The sequence below is a fragment of the Sorex fumeus genome, unplaced genomic scaffold, assembly GCF_029834395.1.
Source record: "Sorex fumeus unplaced genomic scaffold, SorFum_2.1 ptg000072l, whole genome shotgun sequence".
Classification (NCBI taxonomy): Eukaryota; Metazoa; Chordata; class Mammalia; order Eulipotyphla; family Soricidae; genus Sorex; species Sorex fumeus.
In genome coordinates this window covers 19,087,651-19,111,499 of record NW_026606129.1, presented here as the reverse complement: position 1 = coordinate 19,111,499, position 23,849 = coordinate 19,087,651, and the positions used below count along the sequence as shown (strand labels likewise).

The 23,849-nt window shown below is 42.2% G+C and overlaps 1 protein-coding gene across 1 annotated transcript in view; it reads left to right on the top strand.

Moving 5' to 3' along the window:
* TBC1D5 (TBC1 domain family member 5) overlaps window positions 1–23,849 on the top strand; it is a 568,371-nt gene that overhangs the window by 508,280 nt on the left and 36,242 nt on the right. The window contains exons 19-20 of the mRNA XM_056129598.1: window positions 381–446; window positions 11,446–11,609. Coding sequence (XP_055985573.1) covers window positions 381–446; window positions 11,446–11,609 — 230 coding nt within the window. The remainder of the gene's footprint in view (window positions 1–380; window positions 447–11,445; window positions 11,610–23,849) is intronic.

The following is a 23,849-nucleotide window of genomic DNA, read 5'->3' as shown; positions in this document are numbered from 1 at the left end:
TCTCCTTTCTAAATGGCATATTACTTACTTTTGGATACATAATTTTTTTTTAAAAAAAGGCAGAATCAGAGCAATAGTTGTAGCTGAATCTTGTCAGATTAGAATCCTTTGATTTTGAAGAATCCTTTGATTTTTCCTAGTTTTGAAATGAGTCGAAATTTGTTTGCTTGTTCTTTAAGGATAACATATGCGAAAGCCTTTTGGAAAACGTTTTTAAGAAATTATTTCTTTTAAAAAATATTTTGTATTTGTTTCTAAGAATTGTTTATTTTCTGTGATATATTGAGTTGATGGGAGTATTACCGTATTGTGGGGGAAGAAGGAAAATTGCTTTTTTAATTTTTTTATGCAATCTAATTATTTTTTCTTATGAAATCCAGGCGAAGTAGTTACAGGAAGTGATGCTCAGGTTTCTGTTCCTGTCCAGACTCTCACTGACCTCCAAGGTACAGCTACCGTGGCAACGTAGCATCTCTCATTGCCTGCAGCATTCTCATTGCCTCTCCCGAACTCCCCTTTCCTTTTTGCTCACCTGCCATTCTTACCGCCCACTACCATTGTGCAGCCACTGAGTGGCGCTGTTGTGTAGAACAAAAGTCTCTTCATCTCTTCTCGGTTCCAAATCTGACTGCAGTGTGGGTTTTCTATTAAATTTGCACCTGCCTTTCTTCACAAATATGATCACCCTCCATCCCATGGTTATTTTAACACTCTACTGTGTGTAGCATTCCACACCGTGTTTTGTTGCTTAGGTGTTCTGTGACAACATTTGACAAATTAGTTACCATGTTAGATGATGTGCATGTGAGTGTGTATGTTATTGGGCAAAGGTATTTAGTATATTTTGCCTGAAATATAGTTTTATTTATAATTAATATATTTTAAAAATTTTATGAAAGGGACAAAGAGATACACACACACACACACACACATACACACACACACACGTGCTAGAGCACATGCCTTCTAAGTATGGAGTTTGGACACCAGCATCTAAAAAAAAAAAATTTTGTGGTTGAAGAAACATTTTTATATTCTAAAAAGTCAGCCTAACTGCACTAGAAAATAACATCTTTATGTACTAAATTATGAAAATTAATTTTTGTAAAGGTTTTATATTATAAATCCTATTAACAGAATTCAAGTCCATTTGGACAAATTTCCATATACAGTAACTGGGCAGTGATTTAAAATAAAAGGATAACATTTTAATAACAAATAAATTTGATCAAAGTTCATATCATATAGGTATTAAAATACACATTTAAATTGATTTAATGTCTTTTATTGTGTATTATTTCAATAAAAATAGGTGATTAAAAGACTTCTGTATTAACTAGAAGCCTAGACAGATTAAAGATTTTTCAGTTCTCCACAGGGGATTGCCCTGCCACAGAGACAGGGGGAATGGGGGGATGGGGGTGGGAGGGATATTATCCATGGTGGTGGAAAATGGGCACTGGTGGAGGGATGGGTATCTGATCATTGTATAATTGAAACCAAAGCACAAAAAATTGTAAATCTACAACTTTAAAAAAAATAAAATAAAGGGAAAAAAATTAAAAAAAAAAAGATTTTTCAGTTCTCTTTCAGACTAAGGAAAGAGGTTTATCAGCCAAAATTCACATCATCCTTTCCTTAATTTAAAATATCTACAGGATAAATTTGTGCTACCAGTATTAAGATACTGTTTTAATAATGCTATATCTTCATCATATCCATACTATCTTGTGTTGTGACCAGAAGACAAGTGATGTTAACTTTGAACAAAAGCACATTGTGGGACCAGGGCATGACTCAAAGTGGTCAGACACATGCCCGGTATGCCTGAGGCCCTGAGTTTAATCTCTGGCACCTCATGGAACCCCGGCACACACACACACACACACACACACACACGTGCTGTGGCAATCGATGAATGAAACTTCCCCCTCTCTATCACAAGTACACTTTCTGGGTATCTTCTGGACATTAAACCAACTCTCCTTTTTAGGGCCTTTCCAACTTAACAACTGTAAAGTCTGTAATGATTGTAAAGTCTTAGTAACTATAAAGTCATCTTTGGAATAAATAAGAGGCTACAGTACTGAGGACCCTAAAAAAAAGGGCAGATAATCTCCAAGTGATTTCTTCTGAGCTTTGCCAATACTGCAGTTCAGCAAGCAGATATTAATAGGATCATCTGATACAGTAAGGATTCATAGGACTTAAATTTTCTTCTAAAATTAAAATTTGAGCCACCCAGGCAAAATAACAAACAGCATTTTGTCACCTCAAAGTTAGTTTGCTAAACTTTGTGAAGTTAGTTTTCTGCAAAGCTGGCCTCTGACTTTGGAAGCCCAGTTCATACCCATGACTGAGAGGAGTCAGAATAAGCCAGCTAAATCTTAGCATGAGTCTTCTCTGCTGTTGACCTGTCCAGTTTCTCTTGCAGGGCAAATCTGAGCAATGTTGAGCCCCATGAGCTCATATATTTTATTCAAATAACTCACCTGTATAAATAGAATTATCTCATTTATATATTTTTGAATTTTTTTTCCTACTGTGCTAAGCTGTATATTTCTGTTGGTCTCTGGCCTTCTCTACAATGTTACCAGGTTGTTTGGTCCTTGGCCAGTTCTGGTGATGGCCCAGGCAACCCCTCACCCCCGAAGCCAGCCTTTTTGGGCGAACATGGTGTCAAAATTCTCCCAGCCTGTCATGTTCCAATAGATGTTGTATCAGTCTGTTCAGGAAGGTTCTAACCACTCTTGGGGTGGGAAGTCCAGAATTACAGCTTTCCATGTGATGATGAGATCCACAGTGATGATAAGACAGTGGGATGATTTGGAGAAGTCACCACATGTTGTCCTCAACACTCTGGAGGTCATTTCAGAAGCAGACAGAAGTATAAGAAAGCCAAATAGTGGTAGCAATAACTTTTTAAAAAAAAAATTTTATTAGTGAGACACCCTGAGGTATAGTTGTAGACTTACAAATTTTTGTGCTTGGGTTTCAATTATACAATGATCAAATACCCATCCCTCCACCAGTGCCCATTTCCCACCACCACGGATCCCAGTATCCCTCCCACCCCCCATTCCCCCCATCCTACCCTGCCTCTGTGGCAGGGCATTCCCTTTTAACAAGATGTGTATGTCTAATCGGATCAGTAATGTTAGAGGTTGGAGAACTTCATCAGAGGTACCAAACCCAAGAGGGTCCCTAGCGATAGCACAGCGGGTAGGGCGTTCGCCTTACACGCGGCCAACATGGCCGACCCGAGTTCGATTCCTCCGCCCCTCTCGGAGAGCCCGGCAAGCTACCGAGAGTATTCGATATGCCAGACACAGTAACAACAAAGTCTCCAATGGAGACGTTACTGGGCCCGCTCGAGCAAATCGACGATCAACGGGAGGGCACATTTTATTTAAAGGGAATAAAGCTATAACTTAGACATCCCCAAGTGCTTCCTTTTTTTTTTTTCAAAGTAAATTTCTAGGAAAAAAAATGTAAACATGTAAATTTCTAGGAAAAAAATGCATGCAGAATAATTATATGAATTTCAATATTTTGAAGGAAAACAATATAAAAATATAATTCCACAATTTAAGTTAATAGCTTTTGGAAATTTGGAGGAAAGTTCCGCTATATATCTCAGTGTAAGTTGTAATTTTAAAAAAACAGTGCCACAATAGAATTTCATGTTTAAAGACTTACATGATTTCTTCAAAATTAGTTCTGGAAATTTTACCTTTAACTGAGAAACTTTTTAAAGAGGTACTTGGAGATTTATTCACAAGCCAAAAAATTTTCAAAAATAAGGAAATATGTATATGAAAACACAGACCAAGGAGAATTTAGACTCTCCAGCCACACAAATATATAAATATGATCATATGAGCCAATAGGAACACCAGATAGTGCTCAGAGCTTACTCCTGGTTCTGTGCTTTGGGCTCCTGTGGGCTCAATGGACCCTGTTGGGTGTTGGGGACCCAAGATCAGCTACATGCAAGGCAAAACCCCCTTCATTCTACCCCCACTATCATTCAAGCCCCATGTTTCTATTTCTTAAGAGATTGCCATAGGCATTGAAAATATATATATTTGTGTATTTACCTCGTGGATATACATGATAGTCATTATCAGATAATGAAAATCAAAAATAGGAGGTAAAAAAAAAAACAGCTCCCTGTCTAGATGAAAAGCCTAAGGGTAAAAGGAAAACTCGGGTCGGCCATGTTGGCCGCTTGTAAGGCGAACGCCCTACCCGCTGTGCTATCGCTCCAGGCCAGAGCGATAGCACAGCGGGTAGGGCGTTCGCCTTACAAGCGGCCAACATGGCCGACCCGAGTTCGATTCCTCTGCCCCTCTCGGAGAGCCCGGCAAGCTACCGAGAGTATTCGATATGCCAGACACAGTAACAACAAAGTCTCCAATGGAGACGTTACTGGGCCCGCTCGAGCAAAAGGAAAACACACATAACATTAAACAATCCCAATTAATGAAAGGCTTTACATGAGAAAAATAAACAAACCCTCCTTTTTCTCCTGTCTTCTCCTCCCACTTCCTGCCATCCCCTTTCCCTAAGGCTAACTTATAATTATTTCTTGGGGGAAACTGTCTTTAGAACCTAGGAGCAGTGTACTGGTAACGTTAGTGTGTCGCAGCTCACCTCTCTATTCCCTTTGGACTCAAGAAATAAATGTCCAGGGTAGAGGACAGGCAGCCAATTGTAAGAACTAAGCGAAGGGAGGGGGACTTAGCAGTGGCCAGCAAGACATTTACTCACAGTAACATCACAAAAATTCTCCTGTGAATGCCCCCATAGTGGTCCTGGTTCTTGTTGAGAAATGATCGTCCTGGAACAGAACAAACTGTTTCATTATGTTCTGCATAATCACTTTAAGAAAGGAAGATATATGTACATATTTACATAATATGCACTTACTGTGTAAAATGAATTTTGGAGAGAACAGCAGTTAGCTTGACGTGCGCGCGCGCGCGCGCGTGTGTGTGTGTGTGTGTGTGTGTGTGTGTGTGTGTGTGTGAAGAACCTATTCCAGAAGACATTAAGTGAATGAATTATTCTTAGATTGAGAACAAGGTCGCAGGTTGTCCTTCACTTTCAAAGACCTTATTCCATTTTCCTTTCATCCAGTCGTCTAATTTTAGATCACACCAATGACAGCCCACTTGGCCCAGCGCCAACACGAAAAACACAGTGGCACGGTCGTGCCTGCAGTGGGCTCTGGAATCAGGCCCCCATGGGAATTCTGACTCCTTCACTGCCTTGCCGGTGGCTGAAGGAGATCACTTAGCCTCATTCCTGTAAAGGTAGAATCAGAACTACTGCTTCCAGAGCATTTCTAGGAAGTTCTGACCACTCCTACCTCATAGGCTGTCGGTGCTACCAGCCCTGGTGGTGTGGTAAGATAGTTCCCACATTTGCTTGCCTCAAATATCTCCTTGGTTCTCAGAGCCAAACTGTGAAAGAACCCCCTCGTCTGTCTTTCCTCTTCTTAAAAGTCACCTCATACAGTCTTAAAACCACATGTTGAGCACCCGTGCCAGATCCAACCTCTTCTGTGTTCCAGTCAGTCTGTTCCCAACCTTTTCTGTCACCCATGGTTACGGGCCGTGGGCTTTCAATGAGCAGTTACCTGCCTCTGTGCTGCCATTTCGTCACTCAAGCCTGTGCGGTTCACAGAATGTTACCACACAGAGCCCTGTACTTTTGGTTTTCTCGTCAGTTGCTTTAGAAAGATAGTCTCCTTCCTGGGCTCAACACCATGGTTTACACCGTTTCTCTCTCTCCTTTTCTTGGCCAGCCGCCTCATCCACACCGTAAAGACCTCCTGGCTTGTCGAACAGAAAAGAACAAAGCAAAGCCTTTGGGTCTTCACTATCTAACACCCTCAGCTTTGCTTCGCTCTTTCCCTTGCTTAGCTCTCTCCCACCCATTCAGGGCTCCTTAGTGTTGTCTAGAAAGCTATTTCGGCCAGTCTAGGCCCTTGACAGTTAACATCCATTGACACAGAAGCTCTGTTCAGTTTCTCAGAGGGAAAGAGGATGAAGGCAGATCTCTTATACCTCGAGCTATGTCTAATTCCAAAGGGCACCTCAGTGCCTCTCAGCAGGACGTGTGTCTTAGCAAACACAATACGGCTGGAGATCAGCTGCTGCCGAGGTTGTCTTCTATGCAGTTACACGTTAGCCGAAGTCTGTGGTAGTCACCGAGAGGTGCAGCCAGTGTAAGAATAGCCGAGTCGAAACCAGCAAATCTGCAGTGCAGATTTCTGCTCCTGAAAATACCTGGCTTTTATTTAGTTAACAGTTCACCAGTTTGCCAGTTCATGGCAACTAAGTACTTGGGATATTCTGGGCCCACACTGAGCCCCAGGGGAGAACCTGGTGACTCATCAGAACACACAGCATGTACAAAGTAACCGCCTCCTCACTTGCAGAGGCTTATGCGGGTCAAAGATTTGTACAAATCCCATGGCTTGATAGTAGCTAAGCTTCAAGCCTAGCTAAGTTTGACCCAGCAGGTACTGGGCTGCCTTGAGCAGTTGTACTGTGGATCCATCTCTCAACTCTTCCTCCTCAGCTGTAGTCAAAGGTCACTTCATCTCTTACCTGGATGGGTAGTGTTACTCAGTTCAGCCAAGCTCCTGTAATCTTCACTGTAGCCAAAACACCAGACAGACCAACCAAAGTTTGCTAAGTTGGAGGAGGAGTCACTTACAACACTGGATGCTGTTTCTCCTTGACAGAACAGTTGTTTTCAAAGCCTTCTGGATTGTAGGCTTCTTCTCACCTTGTAAATAACAGACAAAGCAGTTTATTGGTTCAGGTCTCCTAGATCCATCATTACTGTCTTTGTTGCCAGTCTGCATGCTGCAACAAAGAATATTTGGAAGTTTAAACTGTCTCTTGCTTATCCCTATGCCAGCCTGACTCATGACTCTTAACCCAGTGTGGTCACTGAACTGCTGGCCATGAATATAAAATAGGAATTGGACTTTGAAGCCTAAGTATGAGAAAGTGAATTTAAAATGCATCTTTTTTAAACTTGGTTACCTTGGAATGATAATAGTTTGTATTGGGGGGTTCAATCAAATAGTCAAAAATTAATTTCACTTTACTTTTGAACATGATTCATCGAATATTCAAATTGGTTGGTGTAGCTCACATTACAGTTCTACTAAACCACATTGGTGACTGCAGAGACTTGGTTGTTCCAAGCCAAATAATGGTTAATCCTTATTGCAGACCCACCTAAGGCCCTACGCTGAGCCAGCTTTCCCAGCAGGTGAACCTAGCACTATGGAAGTCAGCCTTAGACACTGTCCTTCAGACACTAGGCCTTTGAGTCTAATCGCACCTTTGATACCAGCCATTGAAACGGGGGCCTGAAGGGCAGCTGTTTTGTTTCTGCAAAGAAGCCACCTCCAAACATACGTGTGCTTAAGATGGGGTAGAAATTCTCCAAACCTAGTTTGTTGGTGAAGTTCTGTTTTGTTGGTTTGTTTGTTTGTTTCTTGTTTGATATTTTGACTCCTTGGAGTCCACCTCTGTGACACAGAAGTGTTGTGATAGGGGCTGGAGTGATAGCACAGCAGGTAGGGCATTTGCCTCGCACGCGGCCAACCCAGGTTTGATTCCCAGCATCCCATATGGTTCCCTGAGCACCACCAAGAGTAATTCCTGAGTGAAGAGCCAGGAGCAACCCCTGTGCATCGCCAGGTGTGACCCAAAAAGGAAAAAAAGAAGTGTCGCGATATATGTTGATATCATCTTTAAGTTTGGCCAAGTCTTTGGACATGTCTGTAATTCTGAAACTTTGGGAGGTTAGGCTCTCCAAGCCCCGCTGCTCCACATGGCCACTTCACAGTGTCCTGGGAGTTAAACAGGATGTGACCTAGGTACTATAGCACTGTCTATCTGTAGCACTGTCCTCCCATTGCTCATCAATTTGCTCAAGCGGGCCCAGTTACATCTCCATTGTGAGACTTGTTGTTCCTGTGTTTGGCATATCAAATACACTACTGGGAATTTGCCAGGCCCTGCCATGTGGGTGGGATACTATCTGTAGCTTGCCAGGCTCTCTGAGAGGGGCAGAGGAATTGAACCTGGGTCGACAGGGTCAGTTGCATGCAAGGTAAACGCCCTACCTGCTGTGCTATACAATGGAGTGATATTTGGCAATAAAAAGGAATGAAGTACATACTGGGCTGGAGTGATAGCACACCGGTAAGGCGTTTGCCTTGCATGCAGCCAACATGGCCAACCCGAGTTTGATTCCTCTGCCCCTCTCGGAGAGCCCGGCAAGCTACTGAGAGTATCTCCCCCGCATGGAAAAGCCTGGCAAGCTACCCGTAATGTATTCGATATGCCAAACACAGTAATAACAAAGTCTCCAATGGAAACGTTACTGGGCCCGCTCAAGCAAATCCATGAACAACGGGAGGACCATGACCGTGACCGTGAAGTACATACTGCAGAGTGAATGAACCTTGAAAAGAACTGTGCCTGCTGAAAGCAGCCAGAGAGCAAGGATCACTCATTCTAGGGGATATGATACATCTATCATGTCCAGAGAAGGCAAGTCATGGAGAAGAAAACAGACTCAATGTTTACCATAATTGTGGGGAGAAGAATACTGAGAGTTGAAGGTATATGCCAGTGGCCACAGAATTTCTTTCTTTATTGGGTTAAAAAAATAGGGCTAATTGTGACTCTCTGTAAATATACTGAAAAATAATCACTGAATTATCCACACTTTTAAAAGGTGAACGTTTATGGTATTTGAAGTAATAGCCATTTTATAAAATAATTTTCACATTTAATCTGCTTTTACAATGATAATGTGACTATATTAGGAGTTCATTACAAGTAGAAAAAATGGACTGTGAGATGGTTCTCGAGGTCTTTTTCAGTCCCATTAAGCATTCTAGCAGTTAGCCCCTGCTGTGGAGATCATTGCTACAAAAAAGTAGCCCAGAAAGTTCAGAATTGAGACCCTGGGTGATGAGTGAGAGTTAGACGGGGTGACCATCTGTCTCCTACCATCCAGAAGTAAACATCCATCCAGGGGAGCCTAAACTAAGCCTAAGATCCTTCTGGACTTTCAACCTCTGCTCTCCTCTCTTTGGCCAACCTCGGGCCAACTCCACTAATTAATCCTTCCCGTTTCAGATCCAGAATCACAGTCCAGGATCAGACCTGGTCAAGGCACCTGAGGAGTAATGCCTGTGAAAGGGAAAAAATGCAGGGGAAAGGGGAGACGCCAGTAGGAGAGAGGGGGCAGGAGTGTCATCCAAACACAAAGAGAACCTCAGAGAAGCCAGCCAGCTCAGCAGGAAACTGTGGGAGGTGTCCAGTGTGGCCCCGCACACATTGGGAGTTAAAAATGAAAACTGCCTTAATAAAAATAGCAGCTTTATTGGGCAGCCGTTCCTATACTATTGCACTATAGCACTGGCCTCCCGTTGTTCATCGATTTGTTTGAGCAGGCACCAGTAACTTCTCCATTGTGAGACTTGTTACTGTTTTTGGCATATCGAATATGCCACGGGGAGCTTGCCAGGCTCTGCCGTGCGGGCAGGATACTCTTGGTAGCTTGCTGGGCTCTCTGAGAAGGACAGAGGAATCAAACCCAGGTTGGCCGTGTGCAAGGCAAACGCCCTACCCACTGTGCTATCGCTCCAGCCTTCCTGTACCATTAAATTCATCAATTAAAATTATGTGGATTCGGTGGGTTTTACTCCATTCACGGATTCGAACAGGTTCAAATCACCACTGTATTGTTTAGGTAGAATAATTGGGCTTTAAATGGACTGTTTTAAGCCTTTCGTGAATGCCTCAAGTGATTCTTCACTTGACCACTTCTTGCCACCAAACTGTCATCATTCTCCTTTCTTTCCTTTTTGCAGTGGCAAAACCTGATTTCCCTCTTTTTCTTTTTGCCCACTTCATCCCTAACTGTATTTATTCTCAACACCACCACCAAAGTGATCCTTTCAGAATTAAGTCATGTCAACCTGCTGTCCTAATCCTCTGGTGACTTTCAGCCGCTTCCCTTCTCAGAGTCAAAGTAATCAAAACTGTCTGCAAATCCCAAGCAGATCTGATCCTCTGAGGTCACTCCACCCCCATTCTGACTTTTGCCACCCCCCACTCTTCCTTGAACACACAAGGTCTCTGCTATGTGGCCTTGGAACTTGTCCCTTCCTGCTGTCTGCAGAAGCAGATATTTCAGCATCAAGGTTTTGCTCACATTCTCAGCAACACCTTCGCTGACCATTCTGTTTTTAAACTGCAACACTCTCTCCGACACCCTTACCCTCTTTGCTGCATTATTTTTCTCTCTAGTACTTCCTGCCATCTGTGTTATGCTAAGGTTTTTGTCTCCCGCCAACAGAAAGAAAACTTCCTGGAGGATGGGACTTGAGGTGGTTTTTGTTTCAACTGTCCTCTTATGTCAGTGCCTGGCCACTTAGTAGGCCTTCAGTTCCTGAAGTTTGAATGAATGGATGCATCTGTGCTTGGTGTTTTGCTCAGTTCTTACATCCCCATCACAATCTCCTGAGAGAATCATTAAGTGAAACCTGTGTGAACCTGGCTGCTACAAATTCTGAAAACCGAACAAACATCTCTCCCTTTAGCCTAGGCTCCTGCTAAGGGGAGCGTTAGCCTCACAACCTCTCAGCTAAAAACATAGTCCAGGATTCCCAGGTGAGACAGACCCTAAGACAGAAAGATGAGCCAGAACTTTGTCCCGTTAGCTGATGCTTCTGCAGGCAAACGTCACCATATACTGTCTGTTTCACATTAATGAAAGAGAAGAAACTCTTGAAAAATTGATAAAGGATCTAGATTTTCATTTGATTCATATACAGAATAATTCTCGCAAAAATTTTGTATTATTAAAAGTGATTCCACTAGTGGAGGAAAATCCAGTCATTTTAGCTGGGGTTTCTGAAAATTGAGTTAAAATATGGGTTCAATATGTGTGCAAAGCTTGAACTATTACAGGCCAGATTATGTGTAGTAATTGTAGCACTGCTTTACTTCATTTTGTTTTGTGTTGGGGGGGCAGAGAGGGTCACACACAGCAATGCTTAGGGCTTACTTTATCTCTGCACTCAGGTATCACTCCTGGTGGCTCAGGGGAACATATGCGCCACATATAAAGAAAATGTTCTGTCTGCTGTTCTGTCTCTCTGGCCCCCAACTTTATTGTGTTTTTAATAGCAATTGTATTCATTTAAATGAGTATTAAACTTTGATGAACTACCACAAATAGCAGTTGTACTACTTCATAAAAAATGCATGTATTTCAATATTTTGTAGTATCATTACTGTAAAGAGAAATACCATATTTGACCCTTTATTGAAAGCAGTATCTCGTAAAAGAGTAGTATGGTGTGGCATTATTATAACTTGATTTTTCTTACAGGACAAAGTTCTAAAAACATCAGTTCATCTCCAAGTATTGAGAGTTTGCCTGGAGGAAGAGAATTCACTGGTTCTCCGCCTTCCTCTGCTACGAAGAAGGATTCCTTTTTCAGCAACATCTCTCGTTCCCGGTCACAGAGCAAAACTATGGGCAGAAAAGAATCTGTAAGTATTTACAAGTGGTTTTCTTTTTGTCCTTCATTCCCCTCTGTGTGCCATCTTTGGCCAAGATTCCTGAGTACCTGGATTTTATAAATATCTTAAAAGTCTTTTTTTCTTTTTGGGTCACACCCAGCGATGCTCAGGGGTTACTCCTGGATCTTCACTCAGGAATTACTCCTGGCGGTGCTGGGGGACCATATGGGATGCCGGGGATCGAGCCCAAGTCGGCTGCGTGCGAAGCAAACGCCCTACCCGCTATCACTCCGACCCCAAATATATCAAAAGTTTTACAGACAGTTAAATTGGTTCATCAAAATATTTTAATGTTGTTGTAGAAATATTTTAGGTTATGGTCTATGGTCTATGGTCGATTCTGGGGGAAGGGATATCACTTGAAAATAAATTGAATTACAAGTGCCAGTCTGTTTTTCCCCCACAAACATCTTTTTGTAAGTGCCTAGGCAATTTTTTTTATTTGAATAGCCATCAACCAAATAACACATTAAGATACTTAAAATGGACTGAGCATTTCCCCCCTTCGTTTTAAGTATTTCTTGAAAATTAAAAATAATTATTGTAATTATTTTACCATTTTAAAGTTATACAAATTACATTTCAATTAGGGTGTATTATAACTATTCCCTGTGATACTTTGTTTTTTTGCACACAAACATGCAGCTAAAGCATATCCACTGCTTTGGAAAGCTGAAAACAATTTAAGTCAACTTCAAACACAAGGAAAACAAAATACTTGGCTACATTTTATAGTGCGCACAAATTAATATTCTAATTTGAAAAATTCCTCTTAGGAGAAGATGTAAATGTAAAGAATGATGGGGAAAAGGTCTAGCTCTTGCTGAAATAGCCCTAAATTAAAAAATAACCATAAAATCTCAACCAATCTTGAAAATAACCCATAAAAGCAAATTACTTCAGGTAGGTGGACTGAAAAACAGCATGGTATTTATATGTGTGAATATGTGTGATTTGAGGTGAGACCCTCCACTCCGTGGTCTCTCTTGGGGAAACTTTCAGAATGTGCTGTGATTCTATAATGTGTAAAAGGGCAGAATGGAACTTTTGTTTAAAGATGACAGCTTTAATGCAAGCTCTGCTCCTTGCTAAAATTCCACCCCAGGGGCCAGAGATAGTACAGCAGGCAGAGCGCTGCCACACACTCCCACCAATCCGGTTTCAATCCCCAGCACCCCCCATTCACACCCCACACCCACACAGACACCCCAGCACCACCTAAGTGCAGAGGCAGGAGTAAGCTCTGAGCACCATAGAATGTGGCCTAAATAACCAAAAACTCACTGTCACTATCACTGTCCTGCCTTTGTTCATCTATTTGTTCGAGCGGGCACCAGTAATGTCTCACAACAAATTGTGAGACTTATTGTTACTGTTTTTGGCATATCGAATACATCGTGGGTAGCTTGCCAGGCTTTGCCATGCGGGCGAGATATTCTCGGTATCTTGCCAGGCTCTCCGAGATTGGTGGAAGAATCAAACCCATGTCAGCCACATGCAAGGCAAACGCCCTACCTGCTGTGTTATCACTCCAGCCCAACCAACATAAAGCAGTTGACGGAAGGGCACCACCAGGAGTGGATCCTGCAGCTTAATTTGACTCAACATGGGAAACCTCACCCAGCCCGGATATGGACAGGATTGACAGATTGATAGCTGTTTCTCAATTCCGTGGGTGGTGGTGCATGGCCGTTCTTAGTTGATGGAGCAATTTGTCTGGTTAATTCCGATAACCAAAAAATACAAAAATAAAAAGCTCCACTCCAAAGATAAATAACTAAAGGGATCTCTCAAGGAATGAAAAATAGGAAAGGAAATAACAGAAAGTTTCTAACTTGGAAAGGCTGACAGCCTAAGAAAGTTGAATGCTAGGGGCTAGACTCTCCATTAGTCCAGTTGGGAATGCCAAGTGCCTTGCCTGCAGCCATGGGGTTTGATTCTCAACAACCATATGGTCCCCTAGCCCCACCAGGAGTAATACTTGAGTATCAAACCAGGTATTAGTCCTGAGTACCCCTGGGAATGGCCCAAAAAACAAAAGAAGGGGGCTGGGAGGGAGGGAGGGAGGGAGGGAGGGAGGAAGGAAGGAAGGAAGGAAGGAAGGAAGGAAGGAAGGAAGGAAGGAAGGTAGTTTAGTTGAACGCTGATGATAAACAATAAGCAAAATATGAAAGTCAAAAAGCAGTCTCGCTAGATAAAGACGCTCAAACACTGTTTTCCAGCCTGGCACCCTGGGTCAGTTAGGCCCCGGGTATGCTTTCTGTTTGTTCACTTAAAGAAGGGAAATTTCCACCAAGGTGCTGAGTGATTTATTTTCTGAGAAGGGCGCGGTGAACCCAGTAAGTTTGGAAGCTTAGAAACTGGAAATGGAATGAAGGTGAAACTGAAGATAAGAGGATTACACGGAAGTCTCTTCAAGAAGCAGTTAGACTCGCTTACCTGGCAGAAGCCTGAGGGTCAGTTCTCTTCAGAGTGCAGACACAGTGTCCCTGATCTGAGAACAATCAGGCCTGTTGAACGAGAAGCGCTCAACTGGAGGGATGGGTACTTGATCATTGTATAACTAAAACCCAAGCACAAAAATTTATAAGTCTATAACTGTACCTCATGGTGTTTCACTAATAAAAAAAAAAGACATAGGGGGCTGGAGCGATAGCACAGTGGGTAGGGCATTTGCCTTGCACATGACCGACCCACTGCCAGAAGTAATTTCTGAGTGCAAAGCCAGGAGTAGCCCCAGTACATCGCCGGGTGTGACCCAAAAAGGGAAAAAAAATAGACATAGTGAATATATTTAAATACCGAGTTAAAGATCTTTAGGTCCCACCCCACCTCCTCCCCCAGAGTACCAGTATATATGTATATATGACCTCAGGTCATAGCTTGTACAAGGCAATCATCACTAACAGAAAAATCAGAAACACGTGAATTCAAAAGCTTTAGAATACAAGACCAAAATAGAAGGCAAGAGAGAAATATGTAAGAAAATTAGAGCACAAACTGAAAAGTTCAAACTGGATATACAGGATTGCCTGAGAGATTGGAGAAATGAAAGGAAGGAAATCATAAAGATGGCGATTTAAGAAATTATGAGTTTCCGGATTGAAAATGTCCAGAGAAATGCCGCACACAAGTGAAAATCAATGCACAGCAAATCCATCACGGAAGATGTTGAGAATTCTGAGGACAGAGGTCTCCTTACAAACTTGTATTAGAAACAAACCCTACAAGTTTTGTTGGGAACAACAAAGGACCAAGAATCAGAGAAGTTAGAAATTGCTCAGTATAGCCTTAGAAGTGAAACAGTAGAGAAATGCTTCCAGAGCAAGTTATTTCCAACCTAGATTTAACATCTAGCCAAACTAATTGTTTTGAGGATATTATAAATCTACTTCCAGACATTAAAGGTGCAAAAAAAATATTTGCATGTGCCTATTCTCATAATCTGCAAAAGAGACACAATACAACAATGATAACATAAAATACTAAGGATGAGGAATACATGAGAACAGGGTAAATAGTGTAAACTGAGCTAGAGAAAAGGACTCTGAAAGACAGTGGAGGATAATCCTAAAATTATTTCCTGGAGCTGGAGAAATAGCACATAGGTAGGGCAGCTGCCTTGCACATGGCCAACCTGGGTTCAATCTCTGGCACCCCACATGGTCCCCTGTCCAGGAGTAATCCCTGAATGCAGAGCCAGGAGTAACCATGGAGCATCACAGGGTGTGGCTCAAAAAACAAACACAAATTTTCTCTTTGCACAGTAGTTTCGCAAATGCAGAAAGCACAAGTCAGCCCATACTGAAGCAAGTGGTAGGTTCCAGAAAGTTTTCCCCCTAAAAAAAGGTGAAATTGGAAGAGTCACATTCTAGAGTGAGTTGAGGTATATATGTAAATAGGGGTGAGTTGGAGTTGATATCGGTAATGATATTATAAAAACTAAATCATTAAACAGAATAATTGTGTTTTCTGTTTAATAGACCAAAAAAAGTGTATAAAAAAAGAAAGACTGTGATAACCCATGTAACTGTTATGACTAGAACTTAAATTAGACATTACGGTATACCTGTTATCAGCTAATGTAATCAAGTCACAATAAAATGGAAAAGGTGGAGTGAGGGGAGCTGATTGCTGAGGAGGAAGACCTAAGTGAGATCAACAGACCGACATGTTCATCGTCCACTATGGAAATTCACTGTAGAATGCTGTTTGGAAAAGTCAGAAAGTAGCCATGTAAGCAAGAACTGTAGAGGAAAAAACCACCTTGGGTAAAAGAATTGAAAGTGGTTGCTTGTGGGGAGCAGGAAGGGGTGGAGTGCTGCTGATGGTTTTTCATAACAAACTTTCCAGAACCACTCGTCTCTTCAAAGTGTTACATCTCTAACTTAGAGTAAAAGGAATAACTAGGAATTATAACAAAAATAGAATGTATTGGCATAATAAATTAGCAGAGGCGATGTCTGCGTGTACGAAGAACATGTCTATGAAGAACCAGAATAGGGGAATAACAAGTGAGAAAGGCATATGGAGACATGTTTCATTTGCATTCTATCATATTTTGGTGGCATATGGATTAGTCTACAACACCAATTAATTACTTTTCTTTACAGTGACACTGTAACTCGAAACTGAGAAGTGGAGCAAAAAATAGAACTAGAGTAAATCAGACTCTACATAGACCTGCTGTGAACCAAGAAACCTAATGCCAAATTATTATTCAGAACTTAGGGCCAGGGATGCAGCTCTGTGGTAGAGCATTTGCCATGCACAACGCGTGCGGCCCTGGGTTTTTCATCCCTGGCACTGCCAAAGAGTACAGAATAAAATAATAATGACAGATTTCCAAATTTGTTGGCAGAAAGAAGAAGAAAGTCGTTAGAAAAGTTCGAGAGACAGTCCATGGTTTCCCAAGTGATAGGTTCTCTTCCTGGTTTGGGAAGTAAAGCATCTGACAGATCATTCCAGTTCTCCCCCATCCCAGGCGCTTGCTCACCACCTAGCGCCACTGCTCTGTCAAAGACAAGGGAGGAGTCGTTAGTGGTCCACAGATCATCGTCTCTTCCAGAAGCGTTAGGCTCGGAAGCTTTCTCACACAGAAGCTCCATATTCCTCTAGAGTGGGTCAGTGACCAGGCACCTACCAGCCCTGAGCTCCAGGACTTTCACTCCCAACCTACTTTGGTGTGATCAGAGGCTCTTCCACCTCCTCAGAAGAGTTCAAGATGGTTTTTTTATTATTATCATTTTCTGCAGCTTTTCACTTTAGTCATCTGGTCTCAGTTGAAACCAAGCTGTTGCATGCTACAGGGCTTAGTCCCTTAAGCCGTGCATAACCTTTCCAGTGTCAAGACTCAGTTGAGGGCTGGAGCAGTAGCACAGCGGGTAGGGCGTTTGCCTTGCACCTGGCCAACCTGGGTTCAATTCCCAGCATCCCATAGGGTCCCCCGAGCACCGCCAAGAGCAATTCCTGAGTGCAAGAGCCAGGAATAACCCCTGTGCAGTGCTGGGTGTGACCCAAAAAGCAAAAAAATAAAAAAGACTCAGTTGATATTGTAAAGCAATTCAAGGTCAAGAAATGGTTAATACCAGCTAAAGAATGGGTAGCACTCACAAACAGACATTAAAACAAAAATAATCTGGAAGTAGAAATCTTGTATTCTAATCATCATGGAATGATTTTTAAAATGATAGAAATGTGATGTTCTGAACAAGTATCATGTATTAGGCTATATAATTGGTCTCCCTCTTGGTTTTACCTTTTAGATATCTCATAAGCTCTTTTTTTTTAATCCACAGAGCCATCTTTTTGTATATGGACAATTATTCCTGTTTACGTCCATGGTTTGGTTATATAATATGAGTGCAAAACTCAGAACTCTTTAGAGATAGCAGATTAAGTTTTGTTTTAGATATCTGCTTTTAAAAAATCATTAGACTTTTTCTGAATGAAATGTGAAAAATAAGGCTTGGAGAAAGTTTTTTAAAGGAGCTTTAATTTTTAATAGGAGTCTTATTTATACTGTTGGTATTTATTCAGGAAGACAATTTTCCCTTTGTTCTACAAAAGAGCATTTCAGAATAGCCTAATCAAAACCCATATTTTCATCAAATTCAATGGTGGTTTAGTCTTGAAGAAAAAAAGCTAGAACTTTCGATGCATAGCCTATTTCACATGATAGTATAGTTGATCTGATTGTAAAGGGAAATGAGTGATGTGTTGGGGTATCTAATCCTTAGTTTTCTAGAAATCTCTTTAAAGTTAGTTATTCATTTTACTGTTAAATAACTTTTTACTTATTTTACCACTGTTTGTCATGGTCAACGATTGTTGCCAAATCACTTTCCTGGAATATTTTTGCGAAGGCAGAAGCATTTGGAAAATCATATATATATATAACTGATTTGTTTGTTTGAATAGCTTTTTTATAAATTATCAAATTATGTGATTTATTAATTAGTGATAATCATATAGCTCTTGAAAGGAAAAAATGAACAAAAATCAAAGTTTCCAGCAAGTTCTGTGGGGCTCATGAAAGTCCCAAGAGTTTCAAAAGCTCAGCGTTCATAGCTAATGTAAGAAACAGAACTAATTTGGGGCTAGAGAGGTAGCTCAGCGGGCTGACGTCACGGAAACCTTTGTATGAGGGAGGCCCAGGTTGGATACCTAGCCTAGCATAGTTCCCTAAACACGGAGCCAGGAGTATCCCCAAGAATCACAAGGAGTGGTCCAATCATTCCCCTCTTCAAATAAAATTGGAAAGTGCAACATAAATCATCTCTAGTTACTTCCCACAAGAAAACTTTCCAGAATGTTTACCATAAATGAACCTTTAGTCATAGTTTCATCTTAATTGATTTGCCTTTCTGTTGATCTGATTGTAAAGGGAAATGAGTGATGTGTTGGGGTGACATATCCAGGAGTGTAAATTTTATAATTCTCACACTGGACTTAATTCTGGTTTTAATCTGATTTTTGGTGCATTGGAGAGATAGTATAGGATTTGCTTTGCACACCGCAGACCCCGCTTTGATCCCGAGCACCACATATAGTCCCTCAAGTCCTGCCAGGAGCACAGAGCCAGGAATAAGCCCTCAGCATAGCTAGCTGGGTGTGGCCAAAAAAGGAAAAAAGGGAAAAATTTGGAGACCTGGGATACAGTATGACTACCTAATCTACACCAGGTCACTTTCTCAAAATTGGAATTTAAGAGAATTTGTGGGAACCACGGAGCTAGCTCAAGTGACTGGAACACATGCTTTGTATACAGCAGGCATTAAAGAGTTTTATTCCTACCACCACAAGGTCCCTGAGCACCCCTGTAAGTTATTCCCTGAGCACTGCACCAGGAGTAGCCCCTAAACACTGTCGGGTGTGACCCCAAAACAAACAAGAAAGACGTATTTGTATACGAAATATCAAAGAAGAGTACCAGTAAGGTTATTTACTGTGAAGGTAGGGGCATTTACAGGAAACACATGAAAAAGCTAAAATAATAGACTGAACAAAACTCCTCAGTGTGAAAAGTGTTTTGTTGCTAAATGCTAGGTGAGCAGTAAAGGAAAATAGTGTTGATTCAGAAGCTATACCACCATGGGCTTTATTGATCCCAACAAGCTTCGTGTGCGAGATCAGACTTGAACCCCAGGTCTGTTTCCTCTGGTGATGCAGCCATTGTTTTCCCCTCAGAAAGTCACAGCATCATTGGACAGAGAGTGATGGTGAAGGTTGAGGGGGCTTCAACAGTGATTGCTATGGGAGTTTTTTTTTTGTCCTTCTCATAGACCCTTGAAGAATGTCAAAGCGGTGTGGTTATATCAAGATGCAACCATTATCTTGAGATGGTAAATGTAGAAGGAATTATTACCTGTAATGAGGAAGCCACTGCTGATTATTTCAGCTAACAAGATTGCCAAGATGGCAGATTGAGTTGAATGAGTCACTCTGTCACCACCATCTCTCTGTGCTGCCACCCAGCATATTGGTTTTGTCCTCAACTCATTCCCTTCATGTACTCAGGATGCTACCTCAGAGTCAGGTGTATTTCCTCTGATCCTTTTCTGAAATGCACACATGTGTGCATACACACACACACACACACACACACACATACACACACACACCCCTTCTAGAAAACTCCATTTGGAAGTTCCTTCCCAGTGTACTGAATACCCACAGTTACATTTCATGTCACCCCTAAGCTAATATCTGGCTAAGGGAAAGGTTTTAAGACATTCATGATTGTGTGGAAAGACTGTGGGAAGAATGTGACAAGACAGTTTTAGGTGAATTGTTCCTGAAGTAATACTGCAAATAATGCTGTATCTAACTCTTCCCTAAAGCATTTGCATTTGAGAAGAGCAGGCTCTGTTATGCAGTACTATTTTTCAGGATGGATTTCTAGGTAGCCTGAGTCACACAGGGGAGTGAAAAGGAAAACTGAGTGGCGGCACTCCCGCCAGACCAATGTTCTCTGAGTCACCTGGTCTTCTCTTCAGTCAATGACGTATAGCATTTCCTAGGAATACATATTATGTGGAAATTATTGATTCTAATGGGCTTCAGGGTAGTACTGAAAATATCTGTACGCTCTCATGATTTAATCAACAATATTAGATTAAAATAGGGGTTTTAAAATATATTCCCATTTAATATAGCTTGTGGAAATGAAGAAATACCTTTCTGTCGGATTTGGGAACCACATCTGGCATTGCTCAGGAGTTACTCTTGACTCAGTACTCAAAGGTCATTCCTGAGGGTGCTCTGGGGAGGCATGTCGTGGCCAGCATGGATCCCGGGTCTCTTGTATGCAAAGCAAAGCGTGTGCTCCCACCCATTGAGCTATCTCCCTGGCCCATTTAAATCCTTTTAATTTTCATAAACAGCTTTCTTTAGGGGGTGCTGACCTCCCAAACAGTGCTCTGGAGGTCTGGAGAACCTCCACTGGCAAATCTCAGCCAGTCGCCTCAGCAGTTCAGTATAAGGACCTGAGGATTTAGTGCTGATCATCTGTGCACTGCTGGAGATAGCTGGACCAGTCCAGAAGTGCTGGGGACCTCCAGGGGCTACACCTGCCAGTGCCCTGGGGCTCCAGGACTATACCGAGTGATGCTCAGGGGACCATGTGGTGCCAGGAATCAAACCCATGTCAGGCACTTGGTAGGCTAGTACCCTAACCACTGTGCTATCTCCCGGCCCCCACAAACAGTTTTTAGAACCAATGTTTTAACAGTTTTATAAGTCAAATAATTTTTTTTCCAACCAAAAAGTTAAAAATTTGTCAGACTTCAAGAAAGCAGCTTCACAGCCTCCAGAGGAGAGATTCTGACAGTCATGCCTTTTTTATGGTACTGAAAACACTGGCCTTTTGGGATGCATGAAATACTCATTCCCCTCCTGCCGAGCCTTCTCTTCCCACTCCTTGTCTTCATCTTCATCATCTCCACAAAAATGGCAGGAAGCCAGACTGCCCGCCTGCACTGCACACGGCGCACTGCCCACGAGGCAGAGACCACAGTTCGGGAGAGCTCAAGCAAAACAGTTGGAAATGTTGAGACTCTCAGACCAGAAGTTCCTGGGGGGTTGAATTGTGCTAACTTAAATATGTCCTTGATAGCACTTGCTTCCTTCCAGTGGCCTTTTATGCAACTTGACATTTATGTCGTCTTTCAGTGCACATTGCCTTAAAGAAGCAATTTGTGCCCTGATGTGCATAGCAGGGAAGGAAATGAATTGTCCCCTGTGGGTGGGGGCTGGCCAGAACCAGAGGCTAAACTTCTGGAGGCTTCTGAGTTTGTCTCCTCTGGTCCCCTCCAGACCTCCCCACCTTCTCCTCACGGCGTCTTCCAGCCTTTAAACCTTCTGCCCCCAACCCCTCAACACTCACTCCTAAATCACCTGTGCTCTAGCTCTACTTCACCGGAAATTACTTCACTTCTGTCATCAGAATTGCAGGACCGCTGAGCAGATGGGAGGTGGTGGTACCAGCCTAAGCCACCATTGCCTTGCCTTGAAACCCAAAAGCTAAGTGAGAACCCCCTTGGGGTTTTTTGCTCCTCTCCATTTCTGCACAGAAATGATTCTCAAGCATCAGAAATCTGTATGCCGGCAAGTATTGTGGGTGGGAAGCACCAGAACTACACTTTGAACCTGGGAAAAAGGGGTGGATTCCAGAATGTTCCCCGGTGCCTTTGGTGCACTGTTCAGTAAGGCCCTAATGATCTGGGATAGACCCATGAGTGTAACATGTACCCACGGCAGGGTCAAGTGGGTGCTAACCCCCAAACTGTGTGCTGTTCACTGAGCGATGCCCAGAGTCCCAGAATATGTGTGTTTTTTTTTTTCTGCCAAAGGCTTTTTTGCTTCTTTCTACCAAAAATACCATCTATTTTTCAAGACCTGTGCTCAAAGGGAGAGACTTTTCCTAATTGAAGTAAAAGTGTGTTTTAGGTTAGTAACGGCCCCAAAGGGAACTGCAGTGACAGGATAAAAATCAAGAAATGTTCTGTTCTGTGCCGGTGATGACCAAATAAAAGCATGTTCACAGTGACATGAAGAACTAATAGGATGAAGGGGGGAAAAGACAAAACGTTTATTTCATCAAAAGAATGATACTGGGGCTGGAGCAACAGCACAGCAGGTAGGGCATTTGCCTTGCACACAGCCAACCTGGGTTCGATTCCCAGCATCCCATATGGTCCCCTGAGCACCACCAGGAGTAATTCCTGAGTGCAGAGCCAGGAGTAACCCCTGTGCATCAACAGGTGTGACCCAACAAGGGAAAAAAAAATGCTACCAAGTAGAATCTTTTTTTACACAGTGAGTTTACTTTTGTTAAGCCTTTTACTACCCATTGTTGTCATAAGTGCACTTGAGTAGCTTGTGTGGCTGGAAAGGGTGTCTGAGGGGGGCTCACGTGTATGAAGATCAGCTCTGCCACTTGAGTCTCTTGCCCAGCCCAACTTTTCAAAGTTGTGGGGGGAAAACTGTTTGCCACCCTTCTTGTTCCTGACATTATGATGTGGCTGAAGGGTTTAAAAACCCTAAAGGAACCAAGAATGTGGCTCAGATGTAGAACCTTGCATGCTTGAGGTCCAAGGTTCAATTCCTAGCATTGCCAAGAAAAAGAGAAAGAATTGAACAGTGCATACTAGAATTGAACAATATCACTTGGAGGGGACAGGAACGATAAAACAGGAGGTAAGGTGCTTACTTTGCACCCTTCTGACCTTAGTTAGAACCTTGGCATGACGTATGGTCTCCCAAGCATCACCAGGGGTCACTCCTGAGAACCAGGAATAGTTCCTAAGCACTGCTGGGTGTGGTGGGTGTAGCCCCAAAATCAAAATAAATAAATTGCATCAATATATGAAATCACCAAAAGATAATATCAAGTCACCAAGCTTTCCTTTTATATAAGGTGATAGAGAGCTCCTCCCCCTTACCACCTTAGTGCATTTTCATCCGTCACTTTTTCATTTCCTCTCAGAAGGTCATTTATAGTGGTAACTCTACGAATGGAGATTATAGTCAGCTGGAAGCCACTTGCTTTGCACTAAATTCTAGAAAGTATGGAGTACGTTTGAAAATGAGAGAAAGGAACTGGTCGACTAGATGAGCCTTTGAGAAAGTGGACCCTCCCCCTCCACACTCCCACATATCTACGTGCCCAGTGGTGAAATACTAATATCTATTTACAACCCAAGTTAAGTGATTTTTGTGGGGTTTTTTTCTCCCTGTTTAGAGTCAAATTACCTACCTTTGGTCTTTATTATTCCTTCTTTCTCATACTCTTGGTGAAGGTTTTCAGAATTAATTTTTGAAGTTGGACAAGTCAGTGAGCAGGTCTAATTCTTTTTCAATGAATTGAGATTGAAATTTCTTATGCAGAGTCTAAACATAAAGATCATTTAGGGGCCCAACCTACAGTGTAGCAGGTAGGACATTTGCCTTGCATGTGGCAGACCCTGGTTCGATCCCTGCCACCCTATTAGGTCCCCTTAGCCTGCCAGGAGTGATCCCTGAGTGCAGAGCCAGGAGTAAGCCCTGAGCACTGCAGGTATGGCCCAAGAAACAAAACCAAAAAGCCATAACCTTTTTAATGCGGACCTTGCATTTTATTCCAAAGACAATGTCATTATTAGGATGCTTTAAAGTAAACCTACATTAATTCTCAAACTATTCAAATAATAAGGAACATTCTAGCTCAAA